Source organism: Muscardinus avellanarius (genome assembly GCF_963383645.1).
Source record: "Muscardinus avellanarius genome assembly, chromosome: 5".
Lineage (NCBI taxonomy): Eukaryota > Metazoa > Chordata > Mammalia > Rodentia > Gliridae > Muscardinus > Muscardinus avellanarius.
Genome location: NC_137790.1, coordinates 105,657,780 through 105,677,312, shown reverse-complemented (window position 1 = coordinate 105,677,312; position 19,533 = coordinate 105,657,780). Strand labels below are relative to the sequence as shown.

The 19,533-nt window shown below is 36.3% G+C and overlaps 1 protein-coding gene across 3 annotated transcripts in view; it reads right to left on the bottom strand.

Moving 5' to 3' along the window:
* Positions 1 to 6,370: 6,370 nt before the first annotated feature.
* The window catches only part of PHC3 (polyhomeotic homolog 3), a gene marked incomplete at both ends in the record, with an annotated part of 73,428 nt that continues 60,265 nt past the window's right edge, over positions 6,371 to 19,533 (bottom strand). For all 3 annotated transcript variants that reach the window (XM_080695733.1, XM_080695734.1, XM_080695732.1), the window contains 4 exons: positions 6,371 to 6,525; positions 12,101 to 12,332; positions 12,429 to 12,561; positions 16,989 to 17,103. In XM_080695733.1, the coding sequence (XP_080551859.1) occupies positions 6,371 to 6,525; positions 12,101 to 12,332; positions 12,429 to 12,561; positions 16,989 to 17,103 (635 nt within the window). The remainder of the gene's footprint in view (positions 6,526 to 12,100; positions 12,333 to 12,428; positions 12,562 to 16,988; positions 17,104 to 19,533) is intronic.

The window sequence follows — 19,533 nt, the reverse complement described above, 5'->3', positions numbered from 1 at the left end:
TAGCAAAGAAGCAAAACTAGGGGAAAAAAACATAGGTTGATGTACAATGATAACTACCAGCTCTACCATTCCTTACTTTTCACTGTCATCAATTAAAATTCCACAAAACATGGATGTAGCTGGACGTGGTGGACCATGCTTGTAATTCTAGTATTTGGGAGGCCGAGATAGAAGGACCACTGGTTCCCAGCCAGCCTCAGCTACTTGGTGAGGCCCCCACAACTTAGTAAGGCTGTTTCAAAATAAAGAGTAAAAAAATAAGGCTGAGATAGAATGCCTCTGGGTTCAATCTTCAGTACAGAAAAAAAAAAAAAAAAATGCAATACTATCAATATTCCAGAAAGTTTAACTTTTAAGTCAGCATGGATGGCTACTATCAACTCTATGATCAATGAAGTTAATGTAGGTAGTCTAAAAAACTTTTATTCTTTCCTATATTTAATTAGAACTATGCCATACTAATATGAGAATGTTTTTAAATTATAAAGTTTTTTTCCAAATTAAAATTCACTCATTACTATACTATTATTTAATTTTTTTACTTTTTATTTTTGCAGCACTGGGGATTGAATCTAGGGGCATTCTAGCTCCGTGTTACACCCTCTGCCCTATCCTTTGTTCTTTATTTTAAAATAGGGTCTCACTAAGTGAAGAGGGCCTCACTAAGTAGCTGAGTCTAGCTATAAACCTTTGATCCTCCTGTCTCAGTCTCCCAAGTTCACTGGGATTACAGGTGTGTGCCACCATGCCCAGAACCATATTTCTTTTGAATAATGTTTTATTTCTATGGATTTACACTGAAGACCAACTAATATTAATATTACTAAGAGTAATTTTGAAAAGCAATAAAAAACATTTTTCCTAAAGTATAATAAACCTTTTGCCAGGAACTCATTTTGTACCTCTTCTTTAACACTTGGTTAAAATCATCAAGAAAATAAAATATTTGTAGTAAACATTTCCAAAGGGTTCCATAAGGGGCACTGCCGTGTCTGAGTAGAACGGGAGAGTATGCACTGGAGGAACTAGCATCACAGACCCGCCACACTTTGCTCTCAAATATCATGGTAAGAAATATATTTGTATTAGTGCCTTACAATTTTCAAAAGGAACTTTCTTATAGTATAATTTTAAAGTAGACTAAGTTCTAAATAATATGTAAAACTTTGGAAATTGTAGGAAATACCTTTTCCGAAGAAGCAAATAGAATGTTAAACATTTTTTACTGAAGAAATGTCTTGTACTGATGCTCTAAGGAAAACTATATGAGATATCTTTTGTTAACTTCTAACAAAAGGGGAATATCTTCACAAAGAAGTTTTTTAAGATGTACAGCTGAACAGGTTGAAATCAAATTAGAGAGAGGGGGGGTATGGCCAGGGGCATTTTACGTCTGAGCTACACCTGCAGCCCTACCTTTTTATTTGTTATTTTGAAACAGAGTCTCACTAAGTTGCTGAGAGCCCCACTAAGTAGCTGAGGCTGGCCATCAACCTGGATCCTCCTGTCTCAGCCTCCCAAGTACCGGGATCACAAGTGTGCATCACCATGTCTGGCTGAAAGATTGCATATTTACTTTTCCTAACACTGTATTTGTGCTTATCTAAGCTGAATCACAATCTTTGCGGTGAAATAAAATGCTATTATAAAACACCACTGTCAGTGAATGTGAGTTAAACAATTTATGTCATGATCCATACTGCTTTGCATTAAAGAAACAGGCTTCTGTTATACTGAAATCCAGACTAGTAAGAGAAAACCATACCTTTTACTAGCCACAACCTAACACATAAAACATGTTAAATATACCTTTCATTATAACAGTCTACAAAGTTGATTCAACTGTGATATCTCAAAATATGTCCTCTATAATTCTGACCACTCAATAATTAACACTTAACCTTTCAGTTTTTGACAAATATTCTCAACTATAATAGTTGTCATCTTCAGAAAGTAAAGATCAAGTAACTTATGAATCACTGGTACTATTAATATCTATGCTGCTAGAAGCAGGGCCAGCTGTTAACAGAGTGAAAGAATGAATTTGATTATAGCTAAATTCTGACATAGTAGAAGCTACAGGAGCTGGGGCAGAGCTCAGGGATAGAGTTCGAGGCCCTGTTTTCAGCCTCCACCACTACCAACTCAAACAAAATAAAAATAAAATCTCTATAACCTGTGTATTGCTAAAATGGAATCTAATAACTAGAATCTATTGTTTTGTATTATAAACAAAGCACCTACCTATGCTAGATGAGTTCACTTAGTTAACTACGTTATCCACCAGTCTGGAATACTTGGGTCTGGAATACTTTTCCTACTATTTGTCTCCTCTTCCACCTCTCCCTTCTGCCCCAAACAACCTTCCTCAGAGCACAGCTAGTTACATATGGGGTGCAAAAGAAGTAGGCTGGGCAAATGATTTGCATAGATAGGCTGGTTTCTGTTACCCAAAGGTTTCACTGAAACATGGTTGTTCCATATTAAGAGAGGCTGCTCAAGCTAACTTTCTCCCTAAAATCAGCTCCATTACAAAATCTTAATTGTTTTCAGGCAAAGATCTTTCTCAGAAGAAAGTTTTCATATAGTGTTTTAGGGCTGAAGGAGGCTTTTGGAGAGGAAGTGAGGTCCCCTTTTGTGTCCTTAGCTAATGCTCAACTCCAATAGGCAGCATGAGTTCCTGCCATTCGCCAAGGATAAGAGTTTTCTTTTTTTTAATTCTTCAAACTTTTATTAAGTGCTGACTTAAAATTTTAATTCTTTAAACTTTTATTAAGTGCTGACTTTTTTTTAGGATGAGAGTTTCCAAACCACAAAATATAACCAGCCTCTTTTGGTTGAAATATCTTTAAAACATCTTAACAGTGCTTCCAGTCGGGTATTTCATCCACTGTACAAAGCTGTAATATCAGCTTTGTTCATATACACCTATAACAGTTTATTCTTTCCAAAACTGTTTATACACATGAAAATACAGCTTAAGTCTATACAGCTCTGTTGCCTTCCTACTATACTTGTGCCACATGGCATCAAAACCCTACAAATGTAAACAGTGGGCTTTAAAACATTGAACTGACTTAAATCCAAGACATGTATTTGTCAACAGATGTCTAATTATAGTTTTACCTTAATATATGAAAATTAGCTATGTCAGAAATTATTATAATAATACTTTCATACAATTCTGAATGTTTCAACAATCTAGGAAGCAAAAATAAATGGGATATCTAACAAATCATTTCTACTTTAAACTAGGTAAAATGTGAATATTAACTTCAACAGTATAGAAATTTATTGAGTGTTGAAGTAGGCTAAACAAAACGATGGGTCTCTTGCCTCTTTCCCATTCTCAAGCTTGTTCCCCAGCATTTTCCTCACATTCGACCTTCCCTACCCCTAGGTAACAGCCTTTAAACTGGGATGTAAAAAAAAAAGTTGAGTTTAGAGAAGTCCACAGAAAATTAAAAAAACACTTCCATGTCATTAAAGGGATGACAAGTTTAGGGACAGCCACTGTCTCATATTGTATTGAGTTCATCAAAGCTGTACAGCTGTGTCTTACACATGTCTACACAGGCTTGATGAAAACTGATGTCATATAAAAATAATGTTTACAAACCAGCTCTCTGTTTGTTTACTTTCCTAAGAACACAAAGCTTAAAGCAAATAAAATTTCAAAATTACAGCCATTTTTTTAAAACAGGAAGATTGCAATAGTCTTAAAGAAGAAAATACTAATTTAGGTAGCAAAAATAGGAAGAATTTCCCATGTTCTTTTTCTGCTTGTCATTCTTTCTTCCCAATGAAAATCCTAAAACATGTATAATATGAAAGGAAATGAAAAAACAGCACTTTCCCCATCTACATCACACTGAAACTGCTTAAAGCTCAAGAGAGCTGGACTCCCGGCATTACATGTATAACCATTATATATAATTGAAGTTTTGAAATTAAATTATAGAAAGAAATAGCTGCATTGATGGGAGAACTAACAGTTATTTAGAAATAATCATTTCTAAATAAAATAACCCACTTGAAAAAACACCAAGTGTATTTTCTGGTTATGTTTTGAGTCAGGATAAAAGAAGACTTGGACTAGTTTTAAGATTTAGGATTGTAAGGTGTCCTCCAAAAAAAAAAAAAAACCAACCTTCTTTTGAAGGTCCCTCTGGATATTTAAGACAGTGCTAGGCACAGGGGCTCACACTAGTAGAGGAAATAAAAGAACATCTTACAACACAGTTCCAAGTTAATAAAATAGTTATGGAAGATAATCATTACTGCTAAGGGAGTCTACCCCTGAAAAATCAACTCTATTAATTGTGAATTAACTACAATAAAGTTTTAAGTCTAGGAGATTTTCTTTTGCAATCTCTTACTACTGCTGAGCCTACACTTTTGTTCTAAAATTACAAGATGAGGAGAAATGAAAATTTCTGTCATGATGATTATTACTAAATGAAAACTGATTGTGGAGTACCTACCTTTCCTTGAAACTTTTATTAAAATAACTAAAAATGTGATACAAAGAAATATGTCATGTAGACTACAAACTATTGTAGGTCTGGAACATGAGCCTTCCTCTACAGTACACATTCTAATCCTACACATGACTATCAGTAAACATCTGTTTTTGAAACATCACTACACAAATAATCTCACAATGCATACATTCAAACAAGAGGCTTCTAAAGATTAAAAAAATTACCTGCTATATTTTCATATAAAAATAATCAACATTTTCTAATGTACACAAAGCCAAAAGATAAATATCTCTGATGCCTTTAGTGACATCTTTAGTCTTCTACTAGCTCAACACAATCTTCTGAAAAGAGCAGTGAAAACGACTGAAATTCATGAACTCTCTTTGCCTTCACTTAACTTCTGTGGCCAAATATCAACACACTTCCTTCAATCATATGATAAGGAGAAAATATAGAAAATGATTAAAACAAAGCTTTCATAATCTTCTCTAAACTTTTGATGTCCAGAACTATAAAGCATTCTGAATTCCCACAATTTTTAGTGTCAAAATTCTATATGAAATTAATTGTTCAGTGAAAGGTTTTGCTTTAAAATTTTTTAAAATTAGATCTGATCATCCAAGAGAAACTGCTTGCTCAGTATCTTGGAAGCATAAAAAGATTTAATAAAGGAAAAAGAAATGTGCATTCTAGCTAGACTCATCAGGCTAAAAAACCAAGAGAACAATCACAAGTCCACTCCTTGTTATAAAAGATGGACTGATTCATAGGTATAATTACATTATACCTTCATCAGTGCAGAGGAACACAGAGATATGAATGATTTTTAATACAAATTAGTACTGTCAAATTATTCATAAGCTAGTCTTTATAAGACAATTTTGCAGATGTTTTTCCTTTTTCTAGGGGAAACATAAAACTGGAAAAAATACTGCAGGAGAACATTAATGCTATCTGAATATATTTCCATTGGTATATGTATTCCTCATTATGCTTCATCTCTTAAAAATAATCCTTTGGGTGAAAAACATTTATCTTCCTTCCTCATCAGAGTTTCTTAACCTTGGCATTACTAGCATTTTTGGACCAGATAATTCTCTGTTGCAGTTGGCTGCCCTGTGCATTGTAGAACGTTTAGCAACATTACTAGATATTAGGGGCAATTCTCCCCAAACGCAACCCTAATCTATGATAACCAAAATGTCTCTAGATATTGTCAAATGTCTTCTGGGGAGCAAAACCAACCTCAATTGAAAATACAGCTCTAAATACACAAAAACTGAGAAGAAAACTAATTTGTTAGTCAAGCCAAATTGTTAGTCAAGTCTAGAATAGAAACCAACTCTTTTGACTTTCAGATCAGTAACATTCATGATAGAATACAATTTGTATAGACAAAGCATTTGTCTAAAAAGACATGTTTTAAAAACTGTGAACTGGTATTTCATTTGCATATGATTCCATCACTGGACTTCTAGAGCTCTACAACAACCTTTAGAAAACTAATAGGGCAGAAAAATGTATAAGAAAATTGACTTAAAAAAGGAGAAATGTAAATCATTAAATTACTTTAAAAAGGTCTTTATATTAATGATAAACATTACCTCTTAAAAAATTATCTAGTATATTTCTTTGAAAAATATCATGGCCATCTATAACAAGTCTTTCAATGCTGCATGTAACTTGGCAAATTAATTTCACCAATGTTGGCTAATTATGAAAATGTATGATCAATAATTGAAGAAATGTAAGCATTTGATACAGAGATCTCAATGTGCTTGGCCATCCACCACAAAAAATGTAATACTCTAAGCTAACTTAGGCCTTTACCTTACAAGTCTGTTTAAAAAGAATAAAACTGGTGTTATCAATGCCTTAAGTTGCTATTAAGATTCCTTCAGCGAGTTGATGCGTGCACAGATCTTCAGGGCTGGACCTAGCTTGATATTCATTGCACTCATGAGATGGTCCTCCTTTAGCAACAGAAGGGCCTGTCCATCAATCTCTTGTGCTCTGAATTCATCAGCAATATCCTGGCAACCTGGAATTGGATCAGAGGAAAAAATTTATAATTAAATATACAATAATGAGAACACTACTCCTGACAGTCACAGTTAGGTTCTTACTGGGTTTGAGAATATGAAATATAGGCTGATAAACAAAATTTATTTATAGTCTGGGGTTCACCCTTGAAGAAGAGAGTATTTGTTGGTGTTCTGAAATTAAGCATTAATTTGAAATTTAGGTAAAATAATTCACTTAGAATTCTTGCTTTAAAAGTAATCTTAAAGGTAAAAGTATACAGAGTGATCAGTCTATATATAACATTTCTTTCACGAAAAGGACTATAGTGTCACCTCAAAGCATGCTACACACATTAACAGGCTTGGATTAACTAATTAGTACACTTCATGAATGTATCATTGTATATCCTTCACATATAGGTACAGAGGAATAAAATAGGATGTTCTGCTGCATAAATAATCTGGAAATATTTTCTCAAGTATCAGAGTATTGCTTTCATTATCATTTGTACCTTATTCAAATTTATGACTTATAGCCAAGTACTTCCAAAATACTTTCATTGTTCACTCAAGACGGGACGTCCCTCAGGACTACATTGCAATATATTGCAATAATGAAGAAATAAATTATGCTGTTAAAGTTATAATGTCAACTTCAAATCAATATCACTGGACTCATCTGCATTTTTATAAGAAAACAAATTCTTGGGGGGGAAGATTAGGGTAGAAACTGGGTATAGCCTAAAGGAGTGATGTGTGCATGTAGGCTCTACCATCTTGTACTCCATTAAGATGTACGACTACAATGCACCAATACAAAAATTTAAAAAAAGAAAACAAATTCTCATTGAAATAATGAGCTTGCAGACTAATCATCTGCCAGATAACCAATATTTTACCTGTCAGTCAAAACAAGGCAGCAAGGCTAGTACCTGAACCCCCAAAGTTTTACTGTCTACCAAAACTTTTGCACACCCAGGTTACTCAGTAACTTCACTATTAGAGGCAAAGAAACCAATAGGTTAGGTAATGGCTTAAGCAGCCAAGAGAAGAGAGAATGCAGAAATATGGAAGTTTCCTTAAAATTATAAAAAAACAAGCTGAGCGTGGTGGTGCACACTTGTAATCCCAGCGCTTGAAAGGCTGAGACAGGAGGATGGAGCAGGTTCGAAGCCAGCCTCAGCTACTTAGGTTCTCAGCAACTTAGTGAAACCCTGTTTCCTAATAAAGTTTAAAATAGGTCCAAGAGTATAGCCCGGAGGCAGAAAAGCCCCTAAGTTCCACCCCAACACCACCAAAATAAATAAAAATAAATAAATATATATATCTTATGAAAGCAGCTTAAAAGCCAGGCATGGTGGTGTACACTTGTAATCCCAGTACTTGGTGAGACTGAAACAGGAGGACTGCAGGTTCACAGCCAGTCCCAGCTACTTGGTAAAGCCCTCAGTAACTTAGTGAGACTCTGCTTCAAAATAAAGACTATAATAGGGATGGAGGTGTAGCTCAGAGGTTGAAGGCCCGAGTGTAACCGCTAGTATTACAAAACACGAAAACAAAAGCTAAATAAATAAATAAATGTCTTTCTACTTTTTTCAGATCAGAGAGAAAAAGATAATGAAAAATGTAAATGTTTACATTATATCTGTATCCCTTCTACTGCACATATATTATGCTCTCATTTGTACAAGATAATGATGTCTCCCCTTATAACCAAGTACCAAACGCAAAACGTATAGGTGCAGAATGTATGCATCATGAGTAAGTGAATGGCTGAATACGTGAATAAACAATGAATAAAAATATAAACTATAGAAAGGCATTATCAGTAAAAGTAATCAATTTTTTCCTATGTTCATTTCTTTTTCCATGTCTTCTGTTAAATGTGTCTTTATTATTTCCTAATAGCCAGCTCTTCAATTTCTTTTATTAATTTCACAGACCTCTAGAATTGACATTTAATACCCTCTACAAATTTTTTCTAATTTTGCCCATGTACTATTTAAAAGAAATGATGTACATGAAATGGGATTACTCACCATAGAAAAGACCCTGTTCTTTTCCCAGAGGTAGCTCTCAACAAAACCGGGCAGACAAAACTGACTACTCTTGCATCTAGCTGTGACTTCAATCTTCTTTCTATGAAGAACTAATGTTCTTCTCTCTTCAGTCTTACTTTTAAGAACACAGGAAGGAAAGAAGAGAAGGAGAAAGATAGGATAGGACTTACTTAGAATCAGAAAATAGGAGCAACGAGAAGTAATGAGGACCATAAGAGCTACATTTGGGAATAGAAATAAGGAGTTTTTCATGAGAAAAATATATAGCATGTTCTTAGTCCTCGGTACTATGAGATTCCTCTCCAGATGTCTTCTTGTATATAGACAGTAAATGTATTGTTAAAATAAAAAAGAAGAGCCGGGCGTGGTGGCGCATGCTTGTAATCCCCGCGCTTGGGAGGCGGAGACAGGAGGATCGCGCAGGTTCGAAGCCAGCCACGCTGGCGTAAGAGACCCTGTTTCAAAAATATAAAATAGGTCTGGGAGTGTAGCCCGGAGGTAGAAGGGCTTCCAGGAACCCCAGTACCACCAAAAAATAAAAATTAAAAATTAAAAAATTAAAAAACAAAAAGTGTCTAGAAAATAGGGTCATTTAAATAGGAATGCATTATTAGTATAACTAAAGCCAATCACACACACACAAAATGAATAGTTACATTAGTATAGAATTGAGAAAATAAAGTGAATTTTAAAACAAGGAAAAAGCAAGTATGCTTCCAAAACCTAACTGAAGAAAAAAAAAATTTAAGTGCTCATGACAATGAGTTAAAATTCTGTTTCTGACATTAGCATCTACTTCTGTAAAATGGCTGGAACCTAGCGACATGCACAAATCATACAGCCCTGGAGCAATCAGTCAGCAGAGCTGGCTTTACCACAACAGAACCAAATCAGTACATCTCAGTAGGGGCAGAGAGAGACCTTGTCGTATGTGCCTCGATTAAACTTTGCAAGCATACAGAGTTTTTCTTGTTAAACCAGAAACAGAAAAACACCCTGAACAAAAACTGACCTTAGTAAGATTGGTGAAAAGATCACTTGCCATTCAATACTACAGAATAAGTCCTAAAGCTAGCATTACAAAATACTAGTAATATTCATATTTTTCAAAATAATTTCTACTTTACATGCCTACAAGAAATCATATAGGTTCACAGAACAATACAGAATAATCTTTGCAAAAGACAGTTCTCCATATCGAGGAAGAGTTAAAGAAGATAACCTGCAATTCACTGAAAATACGAACTGTTCTTATAGAGAACTTTTTAGTGCACAAAAAGTTGTAAGACAAAAATTTTTCACTCTAGTAACAGCTCTGAAAGGTGAGCGGTAACACTGCATATAAACTCTAACATAGTAGCAACAGGATGGCTAATAAGATAATACATAAAGATAACAGAAAACCTCAGGAGTAAACAGAGGCACCCTATTAGAAAGGGAAGAAAGTCTGCACTAACTATAAAGAAACAAGATACAAGAGATCACAAAATTTGCAAGCACATTCATTCTATGGGAAAAGACGATTCAGGGAAAAACAGACCTGAGTGAGCTGAAAGAGGCTCAAGCTCAGAAGGAAATACACAAAGCCAGTGGGCGCCAAGAGTCAAGATAAAGGCGTTTTCTCTTATACCTTAAGCTACAGACATTACTCAGAGAAACACTGTGAAAGGTGATATAAATGATCACATAAATAAGTTTAAGCAGTTTGGAAATACTCCCATTACATCAATTAAAACAAAAAGTTATGTTAAGTAGACTCCATAACAGTACCACGCAATTCTAAATTCTGAAACAGTATCCTTTTAATGATATGTTCTCTAAACAATTTACAACAAAATTTAGTGTCTTAGGTGAATTCAATAAGACAATCATCTCAACTTTAGCAAAGGTAAGGTTTTTTTTTTAATTCAAATGAAGCAAGACTGAGAAAAGGAAGTTAGCCTTTATTTTATTCTAATAAAGCAGTCAAGAGAAGCCACAGGAGAGAATCACCTTAAACACACACACACACACACACACACACACACACACACACACACACACACACACACGAATCAGCAGTTACCATTATCTGGGCAACTAATTTCCTTAGGGTATAAAGCGACTCTCCTTTCCAAAGGAAAAGAATTTCTCCCAAATGAGAAATGAGACTCACAAACAGACCACACACCCCACGTGGAAGATGAGACTACTGAAGACGACAGAATCAAAGTGCAGTACAAATCTCCAATTCTCAAGATCCCTATGCAGGTCTAAAAGTTAACCTTAGTTTCCTTAAGTAATAAAATCACGGCTAGGGAAGACTTGCCGTCATCCTCTAATACATCAAGTTTGAAGCAGATTTTAAATGCTCATGGCCAGCAATTAACTCAGACCTTAGCTTTTTTAGGCCTGTGCTTAAAGATCCTCACATGAAGACAATGTACCTCCTTTAAATTCCATCTTTCCTTAACAGTGACCATAACTTGTTTCGTTTACTGTAGCATTTATAAAAGCTACTGATAATTTAATAAATTTCAGTGAGTTCTGTATATTAGGTAAAATGGACGGCAGTTTTTCAAAAGCATACCACATCAGCTCTAAGTTTGCTTCTGAGACTTTGGTCATCTTCACAGAAAGATGGAAACGACAGCTAAATGATTTAATTAGCTCCATTTTTTTTTTTAAATCTGGAAGAGGAACTCTTCTGGAAAGCTTGAATCAAGAGACACTGATTCACCATAAAAAAAAAAAATAAGGAAACATATTTTCAAAATCTCACTTTCCATTAAGGTCAAGGTGATTAAGATACGCTGATTTAAAACAAATCTGTTATAGTTTCCAATCCCTTGGAGAGAGTCGATATAAAGCTTATTGTTGATTTAAAGAAAAAAGAGACTTAAGTTGACGAAAAGAGCATCAAATTAAGAAAAGAAAACCAAAAAAGTTTAACCTTAGTATTAAAATGGATATTCTAACTAAATTTCAGCTTTCTACTTGAAAATAAAATTTTAGAAGTGCTCAATGTTTACTTATTGAAAAGAATGAAAGAATGCAGCTTCTTTAAAAGAACCAGCTTGGGTTTTCAAAAAGAAACCAAAATCTTGCCATGTTCTATACAGTCTTGATTAGCTTTAAAATTTTTGAAAAAATAAGTCTTTTATTTTGGTAAAAATGTTAAAATAAAAAATAAGGAGAAAATAGAATAGAAAAGAAGGGAGCAGAGGGAAGTGTCTGATTCAATCTCTCTACTGACCTCTCGAGAGAAATCAGACTGAGGAGAAGAGAGCACCTTATTATCTTCACCGGCTGGGGTATCACAGCAGAAGCAGGACTAGTCAGTTTTTATCAACTTGGGGGGGTATGAAAAAATACCCAGTTGTGCTGAGGGAATAAGCAAGAGGAAAAGATCACATTTCAATAGCAAATGCCATTAAATTATACACATACACAGTACTTCAAGTCCTTTTGTGCATCAGGTGTGGATGGATCTAACATCATTCCTGAATGTGAATACGTAAGAAACACTTAGTCTGAGTGGGGAATTACATACCAGGCAAGGAGTGGATGAAGGCCCAGACATCATCAACTGTCCAGATAGAGGGCTCTGTCTGTGCAACTGGGAGCAAGTCATTGTTCTCGGGCATTTTCCTAAGTCTCACTTCTCGAAGCTCACGTTCTCTTTCCCGCTCACTCTGCCTGCGGAGACGAGTTGTCATAGCAGATGGCACAGAATCTTCATGAGAGGCCAAGTCTTCTTCTGCAGATGGATAAGTAATTGGAAGCTGGAAAATGTAGTACAAGTAAAGTACAGCATTGTATTTTATTTTCCTTACATTTCTGAAAAGGGTATTATACACTGAAGCAAGGTTTCTACAGACCTGCCTAAGGATATGTTCTCGTGCTGCCCCATCAGGGCCACTTGGACGACGGCCACGATGCCCAAGACTTTGATTATCAGGCTTACGATTCCAACGACTAAGTGCAAATTTTTTAGAACAGCTGACATTGTACCTAAGAAATTCAAGTAATAAAAAATATTAAATGATACATGGGACACTCCATTTAGTATTTAATTATGACTTAAAAGTTTAATTGTGAATCAGTCAGTGTCATATACTTCATTTAGGATTGTAATACTTCATTAAACCATATTGCTCAATAAGTTTATGCTTGAATAAATAATGTAATACCAGATATTTATAAAAGGGTAGTGATATTTTCTCCTGATTATAGTATGATAGTGAGAAACTTTCTGCAAAATACTATTTTCCTAGCCAAAAGAATTCATAATTTCAAGAAAAAAAGTGTTCTGGTAGATATTTAGAATTTATTCAAACTGATATTTTCAGTAGTAACTTCTGAAGAGAAATTAATAAAAAAGACTGATATAATAGAAGGAACAGCCAAATACGGTGACACACACTTGTAATTCCAGTACCTGGGAGGCTGAGACAGGAGGATCCCAGGTTCAAAGCTATGCTGGGCAACTAAGTGAGGTGCTCAGCAACCTAGTGAGACTCTTGTCCAAATAAAATAAGGCTGGGGGTGCAGCTTGGAGGTAGAATGTCTCTGGGTTCAATGACCAGTAAAATAAACAAACAAACACTGAACCGGGCGTGGTGGGGCACAGTAGTAATCCCAGCATTTGGGAGGCTGAGACTGGAGGATCGTGGTTCGCAGACAGCCTCAGCTACTGAGTAAGGCCCTCTGCAACTTAGTGAGACCTTGTTTCAAAATAAAGAACAAAAAATAGGGCAGGGGGTATAGCTCAGAGGTGGAATGCCCCTGGGTTCCATCCCCAGACACACACACACACACACACACACACACACACACACACACACACACACTAAATAATAAATAAACAAATGAAGTTCTCAAACAGCTAGTAAGATTTTTCAAATATTACTAAAAGCAACAAGGACTTAAGTTAAAATTTCAAAGTCAGTAAATTCACTGCTTCCACCAATTCAGGAATCATTAAGAAATTCACAGTTCTTAGCCAAGCGTGGTGGCGCACGCTTGTAATCCCAGCATTCGGGAGTCTAAGACAGGAGGACTGCAGTTCGCAGACAGCCTCAGCTACTTAGTGAGGCCCTCTGCAACCTAGTGAGACCCTGTTTCAAAAGGAAGAATAAAAAATAGGGCAGGTAGTGTGGCTCGGAGGTCGAATGCCCCTGGGTTCCATCTCCAGATCCATACATACACAAAAATAATCATAATTCTTTTAAAATTGGCTTAGTGATTATTATTTTTATTTTATCAAAATAGGCAGCCTAGCCAGGCATGTTGGCGCACGCTTGTAATCCCCGCGCTTAGGAGGCGGAGACAGGAGGACCGCACAAGTTCAAAGCCAGCCTCGCTGGCTTAAGAGAGCCTGTTTCCAAATAAAATATAAAAATAGGTCTGGGAGTGTAGCCCGGAGGTAGAAGGGTTTCCAGGAACCCCAGTACCACAAAAAAAAAAAAAAAAAAAAAAGAAGAAGAAGAAAAAAAGAAAAAAGACAGCCTAATTTTTTTCATTGTTTATGTTTACTGGAGTGTGTGTGTGTGTGTGTGTGTGTGTGTGTGTGTGTGTCGGTACCGGGGATTGAACTCAGGCATTCTACCCCCAAGCTCTATCCCAGCCCTTTTTATTTTTTTATTCTGAAAGAGGGGTCTCACTATATTGCTGAAACTTACCTCAAACTTGCAAATGTCCTATCTTAGCCTCCCCAGTACTGTCTTAAAAGACTCCTATGCCATCTACTAGGCTCCAAAGCCCTAGAACAAGGGCTGGCAAACGTTTTCTATATAGAGCCAGATATTTTAAGTTCTGTCAGCCATTCAAGTCTCTGACAACTATTCAACTCATTGTCATTGTAATATGAAAACAGCCACAGAAATAACTGGATAAAAATGGCCATATTCCAATAAAACTTTCAATGTTTTCAAAGACTAAAATCTGAATTTTACATAATATGCCATTAATATTATTCATATGATTTTTCCCCCAGTCATCTAACAATCATCCTTAGTTCAGGAACCATGCAAAATAAAAGCAGCAGGAAGGAATTGGCCAGCTCAGCAACTTAGTGAGACCCTGTTTCTAAATAAAAAATAAAATGGACCGGGGCTGTAGCTCAGAGGTAGAATGCCCCCAGGTTCAAACCTCAGAAACATAGTGAAATGAAAATAAAACCATAAAGAAGTGGAAATAAGGGGTTGTAATGAATCACTACTGAAACATCTTGGTTTACACCAGGTGGCCAGGGTGGGAGGCCTAAGTAAGCAACAACCTCCTTGAGGGGACCTGTCACTCCTCCTATCCTATCTCACACCTAAACTATCTCAGAGATACGGGACTCTGACACAGATGAACAATTACAGTGGGAAAAGCTTTCTTTTTTTCCTCTGTGGCAGTTCTAATTTTGACTTTAATCCTGAGAAAACTTCAGGTTTTGAAACAAGATATTTGCCCCTTGTCCAGACCCCATGCTTTGAAAAGCACGTATAAACCCAAGTCTCCCTCTACTCTCTATTTCTTTTAAGATAAGACTTACAACCTGTTTCCTAGTTACATATAACCTTGTATTCTCTACACACACACACACACACACACACACACACACACACACATCTGATGACAGGTTTTCCATAAATATTCCACCTACTGCAAATTTTTGCTACTCGGAGTTATTTTAGAAAACTAGTGCAATGTATAAAAATCAAGTGTTTGGAAATTTCATAGTTTTACCTACAATAACTTTCATTTGGGAATTTAACTTTATTAATTATATGTAAACCTGGGAAAAATGGAAATAAGGAGTACTAGAGAATAGGCTATTTCCCCCCTAAAATATGTGTCCCCACTTTATTTTACCCTAAAACAATTTAACAAGTTCCTACTGTGTTCAATAAGTGTTCACCTGTGGATTCAGTAATGTAGCCTTTTGATTTCTAGTTATTTCCCTGTGTTAGAGCCCCTAAGCCACTAAAGACATCCTCAGCTTCTCAGCACTGTCTCTTGGATAAGAATAATGATGGTGTCAAATGTCCTGAAATATTTCTAAACAACGAAAAGTTTAAAATGTCCTGAAAGTATAATTTTTAATCACAGTATCAGAAAACCACTATTCTTTCTTATAGAATATGCAAACTCATGTTTTAAGTTATTACTTTTTTAAATGGAGAGCAAATTTCTAAATAGAGAATGCTTACTATTTATTTATTTACTTACTTACTTATTTATTTATTTTGTGGGTCTGGGGATGGAATTGAATTTGAATCCTCAGTATCCTCTCCCCTCTACCATCAGTATTTAACTTAAATACTCTTTGCAAATTTTTTTTTTTTTTGCAAGTCTGGGGATGGAACCCAGGGGTATTCAACCTCCCAACTACAATTCCTGCCCTATTTTTATTCTTTATTTTGAAACAGGGCCTCGCTAAGTTCTGAAGAGCCTCACTAAGTAGCTGAGGCTATCTGCAAACTGTGATCCTCCAGTCTCAGTCTCTTGAATACTGGGGTTACAAGCATGCGACACCATACCCAGATGAATACTTACTTTTTAAAATGGAGAACAAATTTCTAAATAATCAACCTGTGCATACCTTTCAACTTTAATGATAAATATTAATAGTGTTGGAATTTTATTATCAGAGTGGGGTTTTTTAAATGTAAACTAAAGAGTTATAAGTGTAACATTTCTTTAGATATTAATATATTTTCCCATAGTTATTATACTGAAAATATTTAGAAGATAGATATTTTGTTATCTGATATCAACACTATGGAAAACTTATGCTACAGCTGTCCCATTTTAGAAACCTAAAATAAGCAGAATATGAGTCAAACAAAACACTTTAAAACAAAGTGAGTCCAGGTATTTCAATACTGGTAAAACAATCAGTTGAAAAAACAAATACTGTTTTGATATTTTAAGGACCAACATCCTATAACATCCTGATCATTTCACAGAAGAGACTCAAAAGATGCTCCTAACCATATTCTTTCTTTTTCTTTTGTACTTTTGGGGATTGAGCCCAGGAGCATTCTAACTCTGAGCTATACCCCCAGTCATTTTATTTTTTGTTTTTTTGAAACAGGGTCATACTAGGTTGCTATAGGTCTCACTAAATTGCTGAGGCTGTCCACAAACCTGTGATACTCCTGTTTCAGCCTCCCAAGTACTGGGATTACAGGTGTGTACCACCACACTTGGCTTCCTACACATATTATTAAAACCAGAAGATTGCTACTTCAGTATTAGATAATACTAGATTACACTATAAAACTGGTTACCTTGTGTTATAACTAAATAACAAAGTAGCTGTATATAATGCCTAGTTACTACAATGTATTATACTAAGGTTTGACTATTAAACTATACAAGAGTTTTTTGGCTTTGTTGCTGTGGTTGTTGGTTTGCCTTTTTAAAATTCAAGAGTATAAAAGTACCTTTTGGCACATGACATGGTGCAGAATCGTTTTGACCGCAAAAACTCATTAGCATATCCCATTTTCCCACAGAATTCACACTTGAGCAACTCACTGTCCATTTCTTCTAATGTCTCTAAAAAAAGAAGGAAACAAAGAAAATCCCAAAAATTTAATGTGGCAAAAAATTTTTAGCCTCTATTTTGATTAGAAACTGCTACCAGACCAATGATCCTTTCACTTCTGAAGCCACAGCCGCTCTAGCAGGGTATAAGCCTTCAAAACCAAACAACTCTCCTAATTCCTTCTGCCTCTACAAAAAATTACAGAGTTTAATAATTGTTATAAATGAGTATAATAATTTTAAAGGTTCATTTTGCTAACAATCCAGCATGTCTAAAATGTGAAAACTTCATAAACATTGTAAGAGATGAAGATATATTAACACATAATCACCGACCTGCAGAAGGATCCTTCAAAAAGTGGAGTGGGGGATCTGAATGGGGACTTTGTGCTGCGGAAATACATAACAGGAAAACCTTAATCTCAACTGAAGAGTGTGAGGACGACTTCAAAGTGCTGAGATTCTGGTATGTCTGATATTAGCAGGGCCTGTAAAATAACTCTAAAAGAGCTGCTGTGTATGACAAAGTAGATGAAGATGTATATAGCTAATTGTAAAACCGTTCCTTTTAGTAATATTGCATCAAATAAAAATAATTTAGAGCAGTCTTAAAGATCACGAAGTTTTATGATTTCCAACTCCTGGTTCTTGTTCAGGGTGCTTCATGTTAAGTTAGAATGTCCTTTCACTCCTGCCAAGGACAGGACCTTCCATCTAAATACTCAGCAGCAGTCACTTATAAACACACAACTCAATCTTCATGACCCTGATTATTGTTGTTTGTAAATGGGTTAAACCCATACCCGATAGGCAATAGACATAAAAAAGTGACAGTTCCAATTCTTGCTTTCCATATAACTAAGAATAAGATGTAAAAGAGGAAATTAAGAAATACTTCAATGAAATCTGTTAAATTCTTAAATCTTAAATCTATATTTTCCCATTTTCTTCAATCACTATAACTCCAATGCTAAGTCATATAAAATATGCAACAAAAAGCACTCTACTAGCCGGGTGTGGTAGTGCATGTTTGTGATCCCAGCATTTGGGAGGTTGAGCCAGGAGGATCGCGGTTCGCAGACAGCCTCAGCTACTACTTAGTAAGGCTCTCTGCAACTCAGTGAGATCCTGTTTCAAAAAATAAGAATAGGGTTTCTTCTGGGAAGATGGCAGTGGCTGCAGTCGCATTGGCAACTGCAGCAACAATAGCTGGCAGTGGCCAAATAGGGCAGGTATTACTCTGAGAAACCCCAGACATCAGATTTTGGTTTAATATCTGATTGGGACAATATATAGAGACATTTATAGCCATGACTTCCTAACTAAAATATAAGAAAGAAGAGACAGACCAAGATAGCGGAGACGGGGCGGCAGTGCCGGCCAGTATTTGGGAGAGGTAGATAAAACCAATCCAACCCAACTTGAACAGTTGGAGAAATCTCCCAAAAAGAGATAGCTCCTGCCCCACATGCTCAGGAATTCTGGACAACATACTATGTAAAAAAGAATGCTCAGGAGGAGGGGCAAGATGGCGGCAGTGGCAATGACAGTATTGAAGAGAGGAAGGTAAATTCATTCTAATCCACCCTGAACTTTTGAGAAAATCTCCCCGAAAGTAGACTGCAACTGCCCCACTTGCTCAGGAACTCTGGACAAAATAATATGTAAGAAAAATGTTCGGACGCATCAAATGGAACCCTGCATAGTAAGGTCGGCTGGTGCCTCGCATCCCGGGAGCCAAGGGCGCTCCTGGCTGCCATGCTCATCTGCGCAGCGCTGGGGCTGGGTGAACTCAGAGCAGCAGAGCCCACTCTCTGTGGTGAAGCTGTGGGCCTCCGCTCTTTGAGGAGAGATAAAACACATTGCTACTAAGTACTTGGGCCCCCAACTCCTCCAAAAGACAAACACTGTTTTCTTTTATTAAAAAAATATTGAAGAGGGAGAAAGAAGGTGGCGGCTGCAGTTGCGGCGGCAACCACGAACACAGCGGTGATGGTTACCAGCAGCCAAATAGGATATGCATCCCCCTGAGAAACCCTGGACAACAGATTTTGATTTAATAGCTGAATGGGACAACACACAGAAACATTTCCAGTCATCACATCCTATCTGAAATATAGGAGAGTGGAAAATGGTAGAATTAGAGGCAAGACTGCAGCGTGGCTCCCGCCACTGCAAGAAAAGTGATTTTTGGAGGGATATCCCAGAAAAGATCAGAAAGCAGACTGCTCCTGCCACCCATGCACAGGAATACTTAGCAACGTACTCTAGGAGAGACCAAGAAGGCAGTGGTGGCAGCCAGTATTCAGGAGAGGCAGGTAGATCCAACCAAATCCACCTTGAATTTTTGAAGAAATCTCTCCAAAAGTAGACTGCTTCTGCCCCACATGCTCAGGAAATCTGAACAACATATTATGTAAGAAAAAGTTTTTCAGAGACAGG